Source organism: Grampus griseus, assembly GCF_964374135.1.
Source record: "Grampus griseus genome assembly, chromosome: 14".
NCBI classification, from domain to species: Eukaryota; Metazoa; Chordata; class Mammalia; order Artiodactyla; family Delphinidae; genus Grampus; species Grampus griseus.
The window spans coordinates 74,369,510-74,386,241 of NC_139008.1; the positions used below are offsets into that span (position 1 = coordinate 74,369,510).

The 16,732-nt window shown below is 53.0% G+C and overlaps 1 protein-coding gene across 1 annotated transcript in view; it reads right to left on the reverse strand.

Annotated features, from left to right (window-relative positions):
* CDH22 (cadherin 22) overlaps positions 1-16,732 on the reverse strand; it is a gene marked incomplete at both ends in the record, with an annotated part of 70,103 nt that overhangs the window by 22,747 nt on the left and 30,624 nt on the right. Inside the window, 3 exons of the mRNA XM_082671084.1 lie at positions 7,184-7,437; positions 9,953-10,146; positions 14,881-15,048. Coding sequence (XP_082527210.1) covers positions 7,184-7,437; positions 9,953-10,146; positions 14,881-15,048 — 616 coding nt within the window. The remainder of the gene's footprint in view (positions 1-7,183; positions 7,438-9,952; positions 10,147-14,880; positions 15,049-16,732) is intronic.

Here is a 16,732-nt window from a genome sequence, read left to right on the forward strand (position 1 = left end):
GGCCCTGATCAGCCTGGGTCCTCCTGACCTGGGTGAAAGTGTGTGGGGAGGTTCAGATCCAAGATGACAATTCCTCTCACCGGTATAGCTCCTAGCTGTTTGTAGCTTACTTTTCCTCCAGCCATCCCTCCCTTCGTTCCTTTACGCCTAAACATTAACTGAGTGCCTTCTCTGTGCTGCTATGTGCTAAGCCCTGGGGATAAAATGGCAAACAAGACAGACAATGTCCATCCCTGCCTGGCATCTTGTGAGGCTGATGTGATCTCACCCCATTTTGCAGATGGAGACACTGAGGCTCAGAGAGGAAACTTGCCAAGCTTAGGGCTGCCAAGTACGGTTGTGCAGGTTGTGCCCTGCACAGAGTTAACAGGCGGAAGAAGGGGGTGGGGGTGAAGTCCAGCCAGTGTTCCGCTTGCCCAGCCATGTGTCCTAGCCCAGGGAGCATCTTCTCAAAAGGCGACGTTTTTCTTATTTACGAAAGGTGCCATATGGGCTAGTGATAACCCCGCCCAAGGTTGCACAGGGACTGTCACAGAATTGGGATCTGTACCCCAATATGGGCCTCTACACCCAGAGTTCTTTCTAGCGCACTGAACCATCCAAAGTGGCAATGCATGGAGCCTCAGGTTGCCTTTGCCCCGAGCCTGGCCTGTCGGATGTTTGGGTCCAAAGGAGGTAGAACCAGACTCTGAGTAGCGTCAGCTCAGCTGGAAGGAACGTGGAGACCTCCTCCTGATTTTACAGGTGGGAGAAGTGAGTCCAGGAGAGAGCCAGGGGCATGACCTAGCCTGGGGCTCCTGATCACCTGGTCAGGGCTGGGCGTGAGGCCAGGCTGGTGGGAGGATGCCCACCGCCTTCTTGTTTCTCCTCCCCTCTCGGCTCAGACCTGTTTGCTCTCTTCTCCCTCCTCCTCCCAGTTCTTTTCTGTTCCCTCCTGGAGGGGAAGGGGGTCTGGAATCTAAGTGGAGGCAGCTGTTCCCAAGGCCATGGGGCGGGAGCCGCGGGGAGCCTCCGTTAACCAGCTAAAGACTTGGGGCTGCAGGTCAGTGTGGCCGCTGAGCCCAGGTGGCTTTGTTCCAGCTCAGGGAGCCAGCGAGTGAATGGGAGGGAGGGGCGGAGGGCGTGGTGTGTGGCAAGGAGTGTGGCCTGGCAGATGTGGGGGGCAGCGGGAGACGCTCGTGTACCCCTCACGTGTAGGTGCAAGAGTTGTGTGTCTGTGTTGTGGGTGGAAACTGGTGTGTGACGCTGTGTTGCAGTTGGAAGGTACAAGAGGCAGCCGCTCAGCCCTGGGTCTGGATCCATGATGTCCCCGGACAAGTCACTGCATCTTTGAGCCTTAATTTTCAGCAAAATGGAACCGATTTTACTCCCACCTTGCAACTGGTTGGGAGGATTAAGTGCCTAGCTAGGGGACAGGTGCCTAGTTGGGTTCCAGGAAAATGACTCCCGGAGTGAGAACTACTGTTATTCTAATGAGCGTTCCGAAATGTCTGGTAAGGGGGACACAGGTGACCCTTCAACCCAGTGTGTGGTCTGTGTGCCTGGGGGTGGGAGGCACCATGTATGGACATGGCAGCATTGCCAGCGGTCTGAGAAGGACAGGAGGCATCTGTGGTCTAGAAGGTTCTGCTCAGTTCTCACTGCCCTACTTCTCATTTGGTCAGCCAGGATCTGAAGGGCAGGAAGGGGAACAGCAGCTGGTGTGGGTGGAAGAGTACAGTGACAGAGTATGGGTATGTGTCTGCTAGTGTGTGTGTGCGTGTGCACACGTGCAAAGAAAGCCTGGGAATGACGGTCAGGAGTGCGGATCTGGTGGCTATCTGGCTAGGTTTGAAACCTAGCTGTGTGACCCTGAGCAAGTCACTTAACCTCTCTGGTCTTTGGTTCCATCTTAGAAATGGCGCTAATAATAACACCTACCTCACAGGGTGGTTGTGAGGATTAGACAAGTACTACCAATAAAACACTTTTAACAGCGCTGGGCACCTAGCACATGACGTATGGATTAGCTCTTATTTTTATTTGCTCAGCAAGACTTTGTGACAGGCCTGTGTAAGGGCTTCACATGCACGAGCTCCTCCAGTGCTTGCAGATAACAGTCATCACTGCCGCTGCCGTTTTACACATGAGGAAGCTGAGGCTCAGAGAAGCCAGGTGCCTCGCCCCGGGTCAAAAGGGCTGGTTAGTGGCAGAGCCAAGTTCCCAAGCCACGTCTGTCTGTCCAGATTCCCAGATCTAACTAAGGGTACTCTCCTGAGGACCAGCCAGGTATACCTGCGGGTGCTCCCACACCCTGGGCACAGCACAAAACGCTGCTGCTGTCAAGGTCAGGGTGAGAGAAGTGGGGAGGGTACTTCTTCCTGCCTTGAGTGCATGTGGGTTTTCTCCACATAAATATGTGCATAGATAGCTCACACAGGCATGACAGATAGGAAAGTCTGCAGATTCATGTGTGTCCAGGCTGCCCGGTGCTCCTGTGTCCAGGCTCGTGTACATGCAGCAGGCTGAATGATGCGGCCCCCACCTGAGCTACTAGTGGGGGAAACTTCAGATGCAAAAGGGGCTGCTCCTCTGACCCGGGGATTCTTCTCTGCTCACCCCATTCTGTCTTCGACTCTTTCCCCTCCCCCTAACCCTTTTAAAGCACACACTCAAAGCCTGCACATGACACCTAGAAATTTGTGTGTGGTTAGTTCTGGTTGCAGAATGAAGGGGAGAAACAGGTGTCCAGAGCACCGAGAAAAATGGTAATGTTCATTTCCTGAGGACCTATTATGTACCAAACACTTAATCCTCCCTCTAATCCCGGTACCACCGAGCGTAGAACCTGGTCCATGATAGACATTTAGTACCTATTTTTTTGAATAAATGAATGAGGCAAGAACTACCACGACACCCATTTTAGAGATGGGAAAACTGAGGCTTGGAGTGGGTGCAGTGATTTTCCCACAATTCTACAACTGAGCTAGGATTCATGATTCTAAAGTGCATGTACTTTCTGCTGCACCCCACTGTGGACTGCTGGGAGGAAATGAAGTGTTTACTCTCTCTCTGGTCCAGTGTGGGCTTTCCTGTTTTTGGCATTCAAGGAAGACTCACGAGGGGGCTGGGGCTGGTAGGGCTGGGGCTGGGCTGATAAACAGCCGGTCTATCTGCAAGGCTGCCTAATCCAGGCATGGGCCCATCTGAGCCCTCTCCTCCTCCTCTCAAAAGCCTTCCAAGACTTCCCACTGCCTAGGGATAAAGTCCCACACCTTCATCTGACATTCAAGGCCCTTCACAGCTTGTCCCCAAGTGCCCCCCCATGACCTCATCTCCAGCCCACCCCCCTCACGTGAGCTCATCCAGCTGACCTCCCTGCCCCTGAACTTAACCTCCTGGCTCCATGATTCTGTTCCTGCCACCAGGCCCTCACTATCACTCCACCCTGGAGTGCTGTCCTCCCATTCCAACCTCGTCCTCTTCATCCTTGCTCGGGGGCCATCCCTCCTTGGTGCCCAGAGTCCTTGCCCCTGCTTGGAGCTCCTTAGTCCTTAGCCCCTGCCTCAGCCCACTCAGGCTTAGATCTGTCACTAGATTCACTCACACGGGGCCCCAGCCTTCCCATCGCCCCCATCTGACTCTCTGGGCCTCAAGCACGGGGAAGGGCACAGTGTAAGGTTGGAAATAGTTCTAACTAAACAGAGAGTCAGAAGCAGGAGTGAAATGGCAGGAGGCTGGACTCAAGAAGCAGACAATCATGGGTTAAATCTCATTCCTTCCCCTTTCAGGCCGAGTGACACTGGGAGACTCCCTTCTCCTCTCAGACCCTCAGTTCCTTCATCTGTAGAATGAGTTAACTACATCCTGAGGGCCAAACGCCACAGTATGAGGCATCTTCCACTCTCTCCAGTGCAGCGACTCAGAAAAACCACTCTGTACATCTGTATTTCTGTATTTCCAAGGTGCCTACTATGCTAGGCAAAATCTCCCAGGATACCACTTCATTTCCAGGAACGCACTAAGCTTGTTCCTGCCTCTGGACCTTTGCACTTGCTGTTCCTTCTACCTGGACAGCGCTTCCACACATCTTTGTTTGGGTGGCTCTCTCTTGATCATTCTGATGTGAACACATCTGCCAGCTCCTTGACAACTTAAGCCAAAGTAGCCCCCTGTGGCCCCAGTCCTCCTTATCCCATTACATAGTAGTTTATTTTCTTCATAGTTCTTATCAGCAATGATCCCTTTTAAACATTTGTTGATGTGTCTCAACAGCTACTTGTTGACTGTCTGCCCCCACAACGGCCCGCAAGCTCCATGAGGGGAGGGACTGGGTCTTATCACCATTTCCCCATTTCCTGGGTCAGTGGCTGACATGACATGTCTCAATGCATAGGTGCTGAGTCTAGAAACTTTGGAACTGGGGGAGCTGGAATATAAGCTGGGCTCGGCCGCACACGCGGCCTGTGAGGACCGCTTCTCTGGCCTCCCATTTCCACGCCTGTCCCCTATGGACTGGGCGCTCCTCTCCAGCTCTGCCCGTGGCTGAGTCATCTCAGGCCTGGCTCAGGGCTGGGCATGGAGGAGGAGTTGGGTAAATGTTTGTCGTATGAAATTGGACCTGTCTCAAGCTCCTCACCACCTCCACATCTGAGGGGCCCCAGGGAAGAGGCAGCAAAGAGAGATGAAAAGAGGTGAGAGCAGGTTTCCAAGTTGGCCCTTTCAGTGCAGATAAAAGCGGGGGGTGGGGGGAGGGAAGTCAACGGAGAGTGGGAGGGAGAGGACTGAGAGGGGGTGTGGAGAGCTGTACTGGAGAGGAGGGGGCCAGGCAGACTGAAGCAGGGACCTGGGAGGCAAGGATGAGGCTCCTACTGCTGGTTCTTAACTCCTCCCCTCCCTGGGCCTGAGTTTCCTGCCAAACATGGGTGATAATGCCCTCCTGGGAGAGGTCTGGGCTGAGCCCAAGGCTGATGGGGATGTTTAAAGACTGTACCTACCAGTAGCAGGGATGGAAGGGCGGTGGAGGAGTTCAGAGGCAGTGGAGGGCAGTTTTGGCCTTGAGAAGGGTGGAGGCAGCCCAGGAGGCATTCTGGACCTCTGGACCAGTCTGAGCCCCTTGGCCTACCTTTGAGGCCTGTCAGACCTCTCTCACTAGCTCATCTCCCTCCGCCTCCTGTAGCTATCACAGTCTACTCTTTTCCAGGCACACCTACCACTCCCCTGCCTCCATACGCCTGCACCCGGGAATGGCCTTCTCTTCATAGTTGTACCTGACCAGGCTCAGGTATCCAGCTTAGTTCAATTCCTCCCTCCTTCAAGAAGTCTTTCTAGACCCCTGAGGGTAGCTCCTAGTCTGGAAGTGCATGAGTAGTTAAGCAGGATGGCATCTTTGTGTCCTCACCTCGGGTTGCCATGTAAGGTTGCACAGCCTGCGCACTGTACAAATCTGAGCCGTTCACACGGATGATGGTGGGAATGTCACGCATCTGGAGTTATGTGATGCAGAGATCCTCAAAGTAACTTCCCTTCCCTCTTTCTCCAATGCTCAGCACAGAGCTAGGCACACAGTTGCCTGAGGGATCATTCACTGACTATATAACAGGGGTTTTAGGGAAAAAGCAGGAAGCTACAGGCTCTTTTTCCCATCCATCCAACAATGGCCATCCGCCCCACCCCGACCTTCTCCTCTGGATCACTTTCTATCTGACATTCTTCCAACCTGGGCCACAGTCAGGGACTCCCTAACCGCTGCAGCTCTCAAACCCTTCCTGGGACACTGATAGTGCCGCAGCATCCCCTCCCCTCCACCCACCTGCCCCGCTCACTGCTCTGCCTCTCTCTCTGTGTCTGATTCTATTTCTTCCCCTTTCTGGCTTTCTCTCCAAGTCTCCTCTCTCTGTTCCTACAGTGCCAGGTAGGTCCCTCTGTCCTTTAGTTACTCCTGCCCTCTTTCCACCGGCTCTCCTCCTTCTCTGGTCACTTCCTCTCATTGTTGGTCTCGCTACCCCTCCATGAGTCTCTCTCTTTTCTCAGTCTTTCTCTGATTTTACATGTCATTCATTCACCATGCGTCAGGGAGTGTCCACCGAGCGCTAGGCAGTGGGTGAGGCGCTGAGGATACAGCCGTGAACACAGACATGCATCCCTACCCTCCTGGTGTTTATCTTTTAGGGGGGGTACAAACGAAGTCATCAGGAAAATGGATACGAAGTGTGGGGACAGGTTGGGGTGGGGTTGACATTTTAGAAAGAGTGGTTGGGGAAGGTTGCACTGAGAAGCTGATGCTTGAGGAAAGTCCTGGAGGAAGTGAAAGGACCAACCATGGGGATATTAAGGGGGAGAACATTCCAAGCAAAGTGATCAGGAGCTGCAAAGGCCCTGGGGTAGAGGCGGGCTGGGTGTATCTGCGGAGCTGGGCGGAGGCCAGTGTGGCTGAGCAGAGTGAACCAGGGAAGGAGGGTCGTGGGAGGTGATGTCTGAGAGGTTACAGTGAGGCCACACCGCATAGGGTCTGGGGGGCACTGTGAGGGTCTGGGCTTTTATCCTGAGCCCGAGAGGTGCCTTTGGAGGGCTTTGAGCAGAGGAGGGCCACGCTCTGATTTACATTTGGGTGGGATCAGTCTAGCTCCTGTGCCCATTCTAGACTGAAGAGGTGTGAGGACACAAGCAGGGAGTCCAGCGAGGAGGCAGTAATCCAGGCAGGAGAAGGAGGTGGCTTGGACCAGGGTGGCAGCAGCGGAGGAGGTGAGAAATGGTCTGATTCTGCTGATGATTTTAAAGCAGGGATGACAGGGGCTGCTGATGGACTGGAGGGAGGTGTGAGAGAAAAACAGAGCTCGAGGATGGTTTTCAACATTTTTGACCTGAAAAGCTGAAAGGATGAAATTATCTTTTTTTTTTTTTTTTTTTTGGTGGAGGACTGAGGTTGAGCCCAGGTCACTGTGTTGTGTCTGTCACACCTGGTTCTCTCCTTATCCTGGGTCCCTTGTCTCTCTGCGACTGTTCTCTAACCTGTTTCCTTTGTCTCCTTGGCTCCCGGCCTGTTTCTCTCCATCTCTGTGTCCATCTCTCTCTCTCCCCTCCCCCCACACCATCTTTTCCCCCTCCCCTCCCCGACCTGCCCCCTCCCCCTCTGCCCGCCGTCTGTCCGAGGGCGCTGACGGGGTAGCAGGCAGCAGGCGTCGGCCCCGGGCGGGGGTCTCACCGGACGGGCCGGTTGGCGGCGTCGGGGTCCCGCGCCGTCACCACGACGACCAGGGAGCCCACCTGCGCGTCCTCCTGTACCTCCAGGAGGCCGGAGGGCTGCTGGAACTCGGGGGGCTCGTCCACGTCGGTCACGGCCACACGCACGATCGCCTGGTCGCGGAACGTGCCCAGGTCAGCGAAGCGGGGATCCACGAACTTGTTGAGCGCCTCCAGGACCACGGTGTGCACGGGCTGGGACTCGAAGTCCAGGCGCTGGTGGGGAGGAAGCAGAGGGCCGGTGAGTGGGTTGTGGTCTGCTCAACACCTCCGGGCGGACAGATCCTAAGTCAGGGGGGATGGGCCCCGAGAGGGCGGAGCTGGCCCAAGGTGACAGTTGACTCAGCAGGGCCTCCGGAGTATCAGGCTGCACCCCGGAACTGGCTGTCCAAGACCCAGACCAACCCTCTCTGGTTACAAGTGGAGAAAGTAAGGCCCTGCTGGGGACAGTCTTGTCCAGGGACACAGGGTCAAGTACTGATACCCAGACTTCCCGCTACAGAGCACAGTAGGTTGGGGCATTGATTTATTATTATTTATTATTATAACTTACAAAGCGCTATGTGCCTGTGTTCTAAACATAGTGGCTCATCTATTTTACAACATCCCAAAGAGGCTTGTATTATTATTATCACATTTTACACACAAGGAAATCGAGGCCCAGAAGGCTCTGTGACTTGCCCAAGGTCGGCTCCCAAGTCCCAGGCCCGTGAGAGGAAAGGTACTGGATCCGCGCTGACTGGCTCTGTGTCTGCCGGCAGTCTGTTTGGCCTCTCTGGGCCTCAGGTGGGAGGGTTAAATGACACGTTCCTGGTATATACTGGTGGCAGCCGCTAATGTGAGTTGAGCCTGATAAGCCTGGCTGCCTTAGAGCTTTCCTCCGAGATCTGGCTAAAGCCATGCTGAGCCCTGCTTCTCATCAGAGAGTGCTGGTGGGTGATGCTCTGATGGACAAGCTCCATGGCTGTATGGGTGCTGGCCTCCTAAGGACAATGCCTTAGAGCAAAGAGAAATTGCACCGGTGGAACCACAGGCACCTCCGTTACACGGTGGGGGAGCTATCTGAGCAGCAGGGGCCACCTTCCTGGAGATCTGCCCTGTGTGTAGGGACCGTCCTTTCCTCTCAGAACCTCCCATCCCCCGCCCCCTTCTCCAGCAGCCAAAAAAAAAAAAAAAAGAAGGGCTACCTCCTGCCTCCTTCCTCCATCCTGTTGCCTGGGAAATCAGGATGCAGGGAGGCAGGCGCGGGCCTGGTCTGGGAGTGAGCGATGGGCTCTGGAGCCAGGTCATCCATCAGGCGGGGGCTCTGCTCCCTGAGCCAGCACTGACTCCACAGAGGCACCTCGGGCGCCACTGCTGGAGCAGGCGGGAGGGGGGCCCAAGAGCCAGGGAGGAGAGGGGGACAGGATAGAGGCAGCACTGTGGATGAGAGCAAATGCTGTGCTGGGGTCCCCAGGCTGGGCTTGGGGCCTGATTCTGTTGCTGTGTGATGCTGGGCTTCTCTGGGCCTCCAGTTCCCCATCTGTGAAATGGGTTCATCTTACAGTGAGGACAAATGGAGGTCAGAAGACTGAAAACCACTTAATGCTTAAAAGGGTGGATCCTGGAGCCAGACTGCCCGGACCCATAGCCCTACAACTGCTCTGTAAGATGCATGACCTTGGATGTAAATGTCTGAAGTTCTCAGGGCCTCAGTTTCTCATCTATAAAATGGGCAATAATAGTACTTCAGAGGGTCATTGTAGGGATCAATTGAGTTAATACATGGAAAGCAGTGGAAGGATTCCTGGCACAATGTAAACACTCATTATAAGTATTAGTATTATATTATTATCCTTGTTGAAGAAACTGGGAGTTTTCTCTATCCTCAAGCCCTCAAGCCCAGGTAGAGAGTTTGCTTATTGAGTGAATGAAGGGCCGTCGGGGGGCAGATGTTTCTGTGGGTCCCAGAGGGCAGAACCTGGGCTGATAGGAGCAGATTAAAGGAGACGGATTCTGGCTGAATGGGAGGAGGAAGAGCTGGACGATGGTAGGGAGTGAGCATCCCATCCCCGGGCACGTACAAAGGCCTATGACCATTTGTGGGCCAGGGCAGGGGATTTAGACCTCCCATGGGACAGCAGGGTTGGAGCGGACAGGCTCAAAGGCCTGCGCAGCCCTGAGTTGCCAAGCCTGTGACCAAGTCCTGGAAGATGGATTTTTGCTTTTTTATTTGACCTCCGTCCGCTTTCCCTAGGGGTTGCTGACTTTGCTGTTTTAGCTTCTGGTTCCGAGGCTGGCCAGTGGGTGAGGAGGCTGTTAGACTCAGGAAGGAGAGGTGTGCTCTTGGGCGAGCCCTCTTACCTCTCTGAGCCTCTGTTTTCTCACTTGTAAAAATGGGCATAATATATTTCCTTCAGAGGGGAACATGAGGATTAAAGGAAACAATGAGTGTGAAGGGCCTGGTATGAACTTGAAGTAGCTCAGCATAGTGTTGAAGAGCACAGATTCAAATCTGGATTGAATCCTGGCTCTTGACAACCAGCTGTGCAACCTTGGACAAGTCACTTAACCTCTCTGTGCTTCATTTTCCCATTTGTAAAATGGGAATGACACCAGGTTGGTCCAGAGTTTCCGGAGAGACTTAATCCCTGGAGTGGAGTGGGGTGGGGATATTTGGCCACTCAACGGCCCTCCTGACCCTGCTGCCCTGGGGCCTGCCTCCCCCACCCCTCCTGGGGCAGCCCCGCACCTTCTGCACTACGATGATGGCCTCCTGAGTGTCGCTGTCTGTGGTGACCTTGAACACATGGCCGCCGCTGCCGCTCTCCTCCCTGAGGTGGTAAGTCATGTCTGTGTTTTCGCCCACGTCTGAGTCCTCGGCCTTCACGCGTCCCACAGCTGTGCCGATGGGGGCCGACTCCTGAATGCTGAACTGGTACATCTCTGTAGGGAATACAGCTGTGAGCAGGGATGGAGTGACAGCCCCTCCCCCAGCTCCCACCAGCACTAGGGGAGAGGAGGGGGGTGTCTCAGATGGGCTCCTTGAGGGGCAGTGTCTTAAAGGCGCTCCCTGCTTGGCCAGGACTGATGCTGGGAGAGGTGCGTCCCCTGCAGAAATGTGGGATGCAGTGCAAAGAGGAGGGTTTTAATTCTCACCCTGGCTTTATTCTCTGATTGACTTGGGAAAGTGCCTGCAGTTCTTTGGGACTCAGTGTCCCCATCTGCCCAGTGAAGGGACAGAGGAGCACAGTGATCAAGGCTAAGGCTCTAGAGTCAGTCCCAGCTGCGTAATCCCAAGCTTTGGTTTTCCTCATCTGTAGAATGGGAATAATAACAGTGCCTTCCTAACAGCACTGTTCATCCTGCAATTAACTCAGATGATGATGCCTGTCAATTGCTTAGCATAGGGTCCAACACCTGGTAGCTACCCAATAAATGGAACAAATTGCCTTAGAACAGTGGGGCTTCATGCTGATTTTTTGTTGCTGTTGATGTTAATGATATTGGTTCCTTCATTTCCACATATTTATTTAGTATCTATGATGTCCCAGATGCAGCTCTATGCACTGGGGTTCCAGCAACAAGCAAAACAGACCCAAATCCCAGGGCTCACAGTGCTTTCCTCTTAATGGAAGGAGAAAGACACTAAACAATCACATCAGTAAAACAGCAGGTCAAATGGTACTTTGGAGAAAAATAAAGCTGCGAAGGGAAATGGGAGTGATGATGATGGTGTGTGTGGAGTTTTAAATAAGGCAATTGAGGAAAAGACGACATTTCTGCAGAAGTCTGAGGGAGGTGAGGGAGTGAGTCAAGCAGATATTTCAGAAGGAGCATTCCAGACAGAGGGAACAGCAGGTGCAAAGGCCCTGAGGTGGGTGCAATGCCTGACGTGTCTGAAGAATGGCGAGATGACCACTGTGGCCAGAGGAGGGGAAGCAGGGGAACCAGAAGGAGTGAGGGTCGGGTGGGACGCAAACAGCTCCCTGCTCTCCTCCCAGAGCCGAGATGAAGGTGAGGGTGATTTGCTAAATGATGGGCCAGCAGGGGTTGTGGAGATGGGGATGTGTCTCTTGGGACCCCCTCTGGTCTGGATACCCTTGTGTGGAGTGGCTGCCTCTGATTCACTGTCACATAAACAGCCGGGCTGGGGGGCGCTTTAACACAAGCTGACCTCGCCGCTCCCCTGCGTTCATCCTTGCCATAGCTCACCGCTGCCCTTGGGATGGAGTTGTACAAGCCCCTTGGCCTGCCCTGCAAGATGCCTGCTGCCTGGCCCCTGCTGACTTCTGCAGCCTCGTGCCCGCAACCGCCTACCCTAACTTGAGCTTCAGTCGGGCTGAAGTTCTTGTAATTCCTTCAGGATGACTTGCTCTGTCCCACCTCTAGACATTCCCTCTCTTTATTCTCCTCTCTGCCCTCACCTCCCCTGTTCCTACTCATTTTTAGTCTCACTGAATATTACCTCCAACAGGGAAGCTTCCCAGACCTCCAGGCTCTGTTCCTGTGTGTCTAGGGCCCCCAAGCTCATCCCATTGTAAGGATTACTGCATTTCCCTATCATTTTCTGTTTATTCTCTCTCCCTCTCTCTCTCCCCCTCCCTCCCTCAGGGGTGTGAGCTCCGGCAAGGCTGGGACCACATCCCTTATTCATCAGGCATTCCCGGTGCCTGGCAGAACACCAGGCTGTCACATAAGTGAAATGTGTGAGTGACTAGTGAGTGAATGAATGAAAAGCAGCATGAGATACTAGTATACACTCACCAGATGAACACAAATGAAAGAATCTGACAGTACTAACTGTCGGTGAGGATATGGTACAATGGACACATGCATTTCTTCGTGGGGGAAAACAATTTGGCTTTATTTAGTAAAATTGAAGATGAGTTTATTCTGCTCCTCTGTACACTACAGAAATGTATGCAAAATGGCACTAGGACACATGCAACAATGTTCAAAGCAGTTGAACATTATATATATATAGAGAGAGAGCAATTATATCCTCTATAATAGCCTCAAACTGGAAACAACCCAAATGTCCACTGACAGGAGAATAGATAAATCATGGAATACTATACAGCAGTGAAAATGAATAAATTATAGCTACAAGCAACAACATGTGATTTCACAAACATAATTTTGAGAGAAAAAAAAGCAAGACACAAATCATTTGTATTGTGTGGCTCCATTTAGATAAGGTTAAAAAACATGAAATTAAACTAAATGTTAGGCGATGCCTACATGGGTGAATCAACCCTAAAGGAATGGATAAAGAAGATGTGGTATATATATACACAATGAAATACTACTCAGCCATAAAAAAGAATGAAATTTTGCCATTTGCAGCAACATGGATGGACTTACAATGCATTATGCTAAGTGAAATAAGTCAGACTGAAAAAGAAAAATACTGTATGATATCGCTTATATGGGGAATCTAAAAAATATAATAGGGCTTCCCTGGTGGCGCAGTGGTTGAGAATCTGCCTGCCAATGCAGGGGACACGGGTTCGAGCCCTAGTCTGGGAAGATCCCACATGCCGTGGAGCAACTAGGCCCGTGAGCCACAACTACTGAGCCTGCGTGTCTGGAGCTTGTGCTCCGCAACAAGAGAGGCCGCGACAGTGAGAGGCCCGCGCACCGCGATGAAGAGAGGCCCCCGTTCGCCGCAACTAGACAAAGCCCTCGCACAGAAACGAAGACCCAACACAGCCAAAAATAAATAAATAAATAAAAATTTAAAAAATATAACAAACTAGTGAATATAATAAAAAAGAAGCAGACTCACAGATATAGAGAACAAACCAGTGGTTACCAAGGGGGAGAGGGAAGGAGGAAGGGTCAAGATAGGAGGAGGGGGTTAAGAGGTACAAATTATTAGGTTTAAAATAAGCTACACGGATATATTGTACAACACAGGGAATATAGCAAATAATTTGTAATAACTATAAATGGAGTATAACCTTTAAAACTTGCAAATCACCATATTGTGCACCTATGATTTATATAATATTATACATCAACTACACTTCAAGCAAAAAGAAAAGCAAGGAGATGATCACAAAAGCAGATGGAAGTTAACTCCGGAGGAGGGTTTGGGGGGAGAAGTTATGATCAAGAAAGGGCTTGAGAGTGGCATGGACATATACAGACTACCAAATGTAAAATAGATAGCTAGTGGGAAGCAGCCGCGTAGCACAGGGAGATCAGCTCGGTGCTTTGCGACCACCTAGAGGGGTGGGATAGGGAAGGTGAGAGGGAAACACAAGAGGGAGGGGATATGGGGATACATGTATACGTATAGCTGATTCACTTTGTGATACAGCAGAAACAAACACATCATTGTAAAGCAATTATACTCCAATAAAGATGTTAAAAAAAATTAAAAAATAAAATAAAGGAATAGCTGGATGGGAAAAAAAAGAGAAGGGGCTTTTGGTGGCTTCTGGGGTCCTGGCTGGTGGTTACAGGAGTGTTTGCTTTGTAATTATTTGTCGAACTGGACATTTCTATTTTACATACTTCTGTTTGTGTGTGTATTTCACAATAAAGAAAGAATGAAGGAGTACATGAATGAATAAACAGGAGTCTTCTGGGGGACCCTGGCCCCTCTGCTCTGCCCTACCCCTTCTGGCTCAGGGCTGGCACAGAGCATCACACAGCTGGGCAGAAGACTGGGTGGTCCCCGCCCCTCCACACGGTGCTTTGAAGCTTCCCATCGGTGAGTGGGGCTGGGCTGGAGGAGTGGCTGGGGGCGGCTGCCATACCAGGCTCCCTGGCAACGATGTGGAGCTGGCTGGCCGGCTCTGCCCACCCCGCTGTGCGTCTGGACTGAGGCGCTCAGGCTGCGATGTGCTCTCAGCTAAGGGATTGGATTCCCTTATCTCTCGGGGGTCAGTCCCCTGTGGCGGGGCCTAATGTGAGAGCAGCAGACCTCAAGTAATGACTTGCCCGATAGGAATCAGCCCAGCTCCCCACGGCATTTAGTCTCTGCCAGCTTCGGCGGCTTCTCACTCGGCTCAGCCCGAACCTGGGACAGAGGGGCTGGCTGGGCTGATGGGGTGGTGGGGGGCTGAGTCAGAGAAGCCGCCTCCACCCTGTTGTGCCTGGGGAGGCAGAGAGTGGAAAGGCCTCCTAGTTCAGGAGCACGGAATCCTGCCCTCCAGGCTCAGAGGAAAAGGGTAAGACCTGTCACTCCAGACCTTGGCATCTCCATGCACAATTATAGGTGTCACTCAGCTTGGGCATGGCTGCAGCCTCTGTCTACATCCCTAAGATATCCTTGTATCTGTCCTCCCACCTCCAATGTCCCTTTGCAAGCCTGGGTCAGTAGCAGATCACACACACAATAAGCAGGACAGGGGTGTGTGCAAGGGCTGGTCGGGGTGGGTGGACAGACGGGGCTCACTCTTGGCAGGAAGCAAGGTGAGGGGTGGCAAGGTAACCGCGTTACTTGGATGTATGGAAAATCAGACGACTTTGAGGCCATCCCCTGCAAAAAGAGTGGCTGGAGGGGCAGGGGGTACGTGGGTGACTCGGATGGATGGACACAGACAGATGGGGGAGCTCCTCTATGGCGGGAAGCCTACAAGGCAGCTCGGGGTCAGTGGGTGGCTTGGAGGGATGACCAGACAGACACACGGATCTGCCTCCTCCCTCTGGGAAGGCCTCACTCACTCTGCGGGAACCGGGGAGGGTTGTCGTTGACGTCGGTGACCACGATGGTGACAGTTGTGGAGCCGGAGAGGCCGCCCAGCTGGCCCGCCATGTCTGTGGCCTGGATCACCACCTCGTAGCGCTCCTGGCTCTCGCGGTCAAGGTCAGGCACGGCCGTCCGGATCACGCCTGTGGATGAGGGAGGGTGAGGCCAGGGATGCCCCCCTGCCAGCTGCCAGCTGATACGGAGACCCCTCCCTAGGCAGAGCCGGGCTCGTTCAAGTTCAGGAGGGGAGCGGCTGATGCAGAAGACACGGATATGGCCGCTGTGCAGGTGTGGGGCCCAGCAGCCACCACACACACACACACACACACACACACACATGCGCGCGCGCGCACACACACGTGCTTCTATAGATATGCTCACAGATAACTCAGATTCTATGCTACACACACACACACGTGCTTATATAGATAGGCTCACAGATAACGCACACAGATTCTATGCTACACACACACTCACACACACACTACTCTTTCACACATACACACAACTATCAGATTCACACATACACACTTTAAAACACACCTTCCCACACACTCGTACACATACACACACATACTAACACACACTCTCAAACACACACACGCAACACAAAAGCAATAGAATATAGACTATTTGGTTTACTAAAAAGAGGCGTAGGATCTAGAACCAGGCGCTGTGTGACCCCCCGGGCTACTGATCCCACTTTGGGGGCTTCGGTTTCCCCATGTGAGGGGGAACCTGCAATAATTCTCTGCATGAGCCTGGCCTGTGTCTGATTTGTCTCTGGGTCAGTGGCGCTCAGCCCAGAGCCAGGCCTGGAGTGGCAGCTCGGTGAGTGTTTAACAAAATGAACTGGACTCACACCCACCCTCAAACACACTCACCTTGGAGTCACACTTACGTGCACACAAACACTGATATGTCTCACACACTTATGTACTACATACGTAACACACATGAGGTCACACGCGCACGCATAGCTACTGCACACACTTATTCCCCCCCGCACACCCCTCCACGATTAAATCATCCCCCTGCCCTGCGGGTCCCAGCCCCTTCCTCTCAGGCCTGGCCCTAGATTCTCTGTCCAGGCACCAGCTAATCGCTAATCAGACAATCCTTCAAGCTGTTAACGGAAGCAGGGGGAGAGGCGGCAGGAGTTGGGGTGGCCACAAGATTGATCCTGTGCAGGGGAAGCCTGGGCTTCTTGTCTCCCTGCCAGTGGGAGACCAGGGGGGAGGGGGAAGTGGACGAGCCATTCAGAGCCTCCCCCTCCCACCCCCCACCCCCCCGACCCACTCCAACCTGCGAGCACCAGTGGTGACAGGTGGTGCCCAGGGCCTGAGCGCCAGGTGGAGTCACGCACCAGCAGCCCCATGATGTGCCCCATAATACCCAACCTCTCACTCCTGATGTCCCCAGACAGCCTCTAGATGCCAATAAAGGCAACGGAATGGGAGGAGAGGCTGGAGTGTGAGTGTGAGTGTGTGTGTGTGTGTGTGTGTGTGCGCGTGTGCGTGTGCATGTGTGTATAGCTGGGGGAGCCAGGGGTGGGCACCTAGGGGGTGACCCTACTTTGAGGGATCCCATGGAGATATGGAAAGTGTAGTCTGTCTAACCAGGGGTCATACAGACTCTCTATCAGAAGCCTTCAAGACTCCTCAGTAAGCTCTCTCTTGACCCCTCCTCAGCCGGGACTGGTCTTTCCAAGGGCAGGGGAGACTTGGAAGCAGACGAACTTGGGATAAATCCCAGATCTGCCGTTTGTTGACCATGTGATCTTGAGCAGATCCCTTCACCTCTCTGAACCTCAGTTTCCTTATCTGT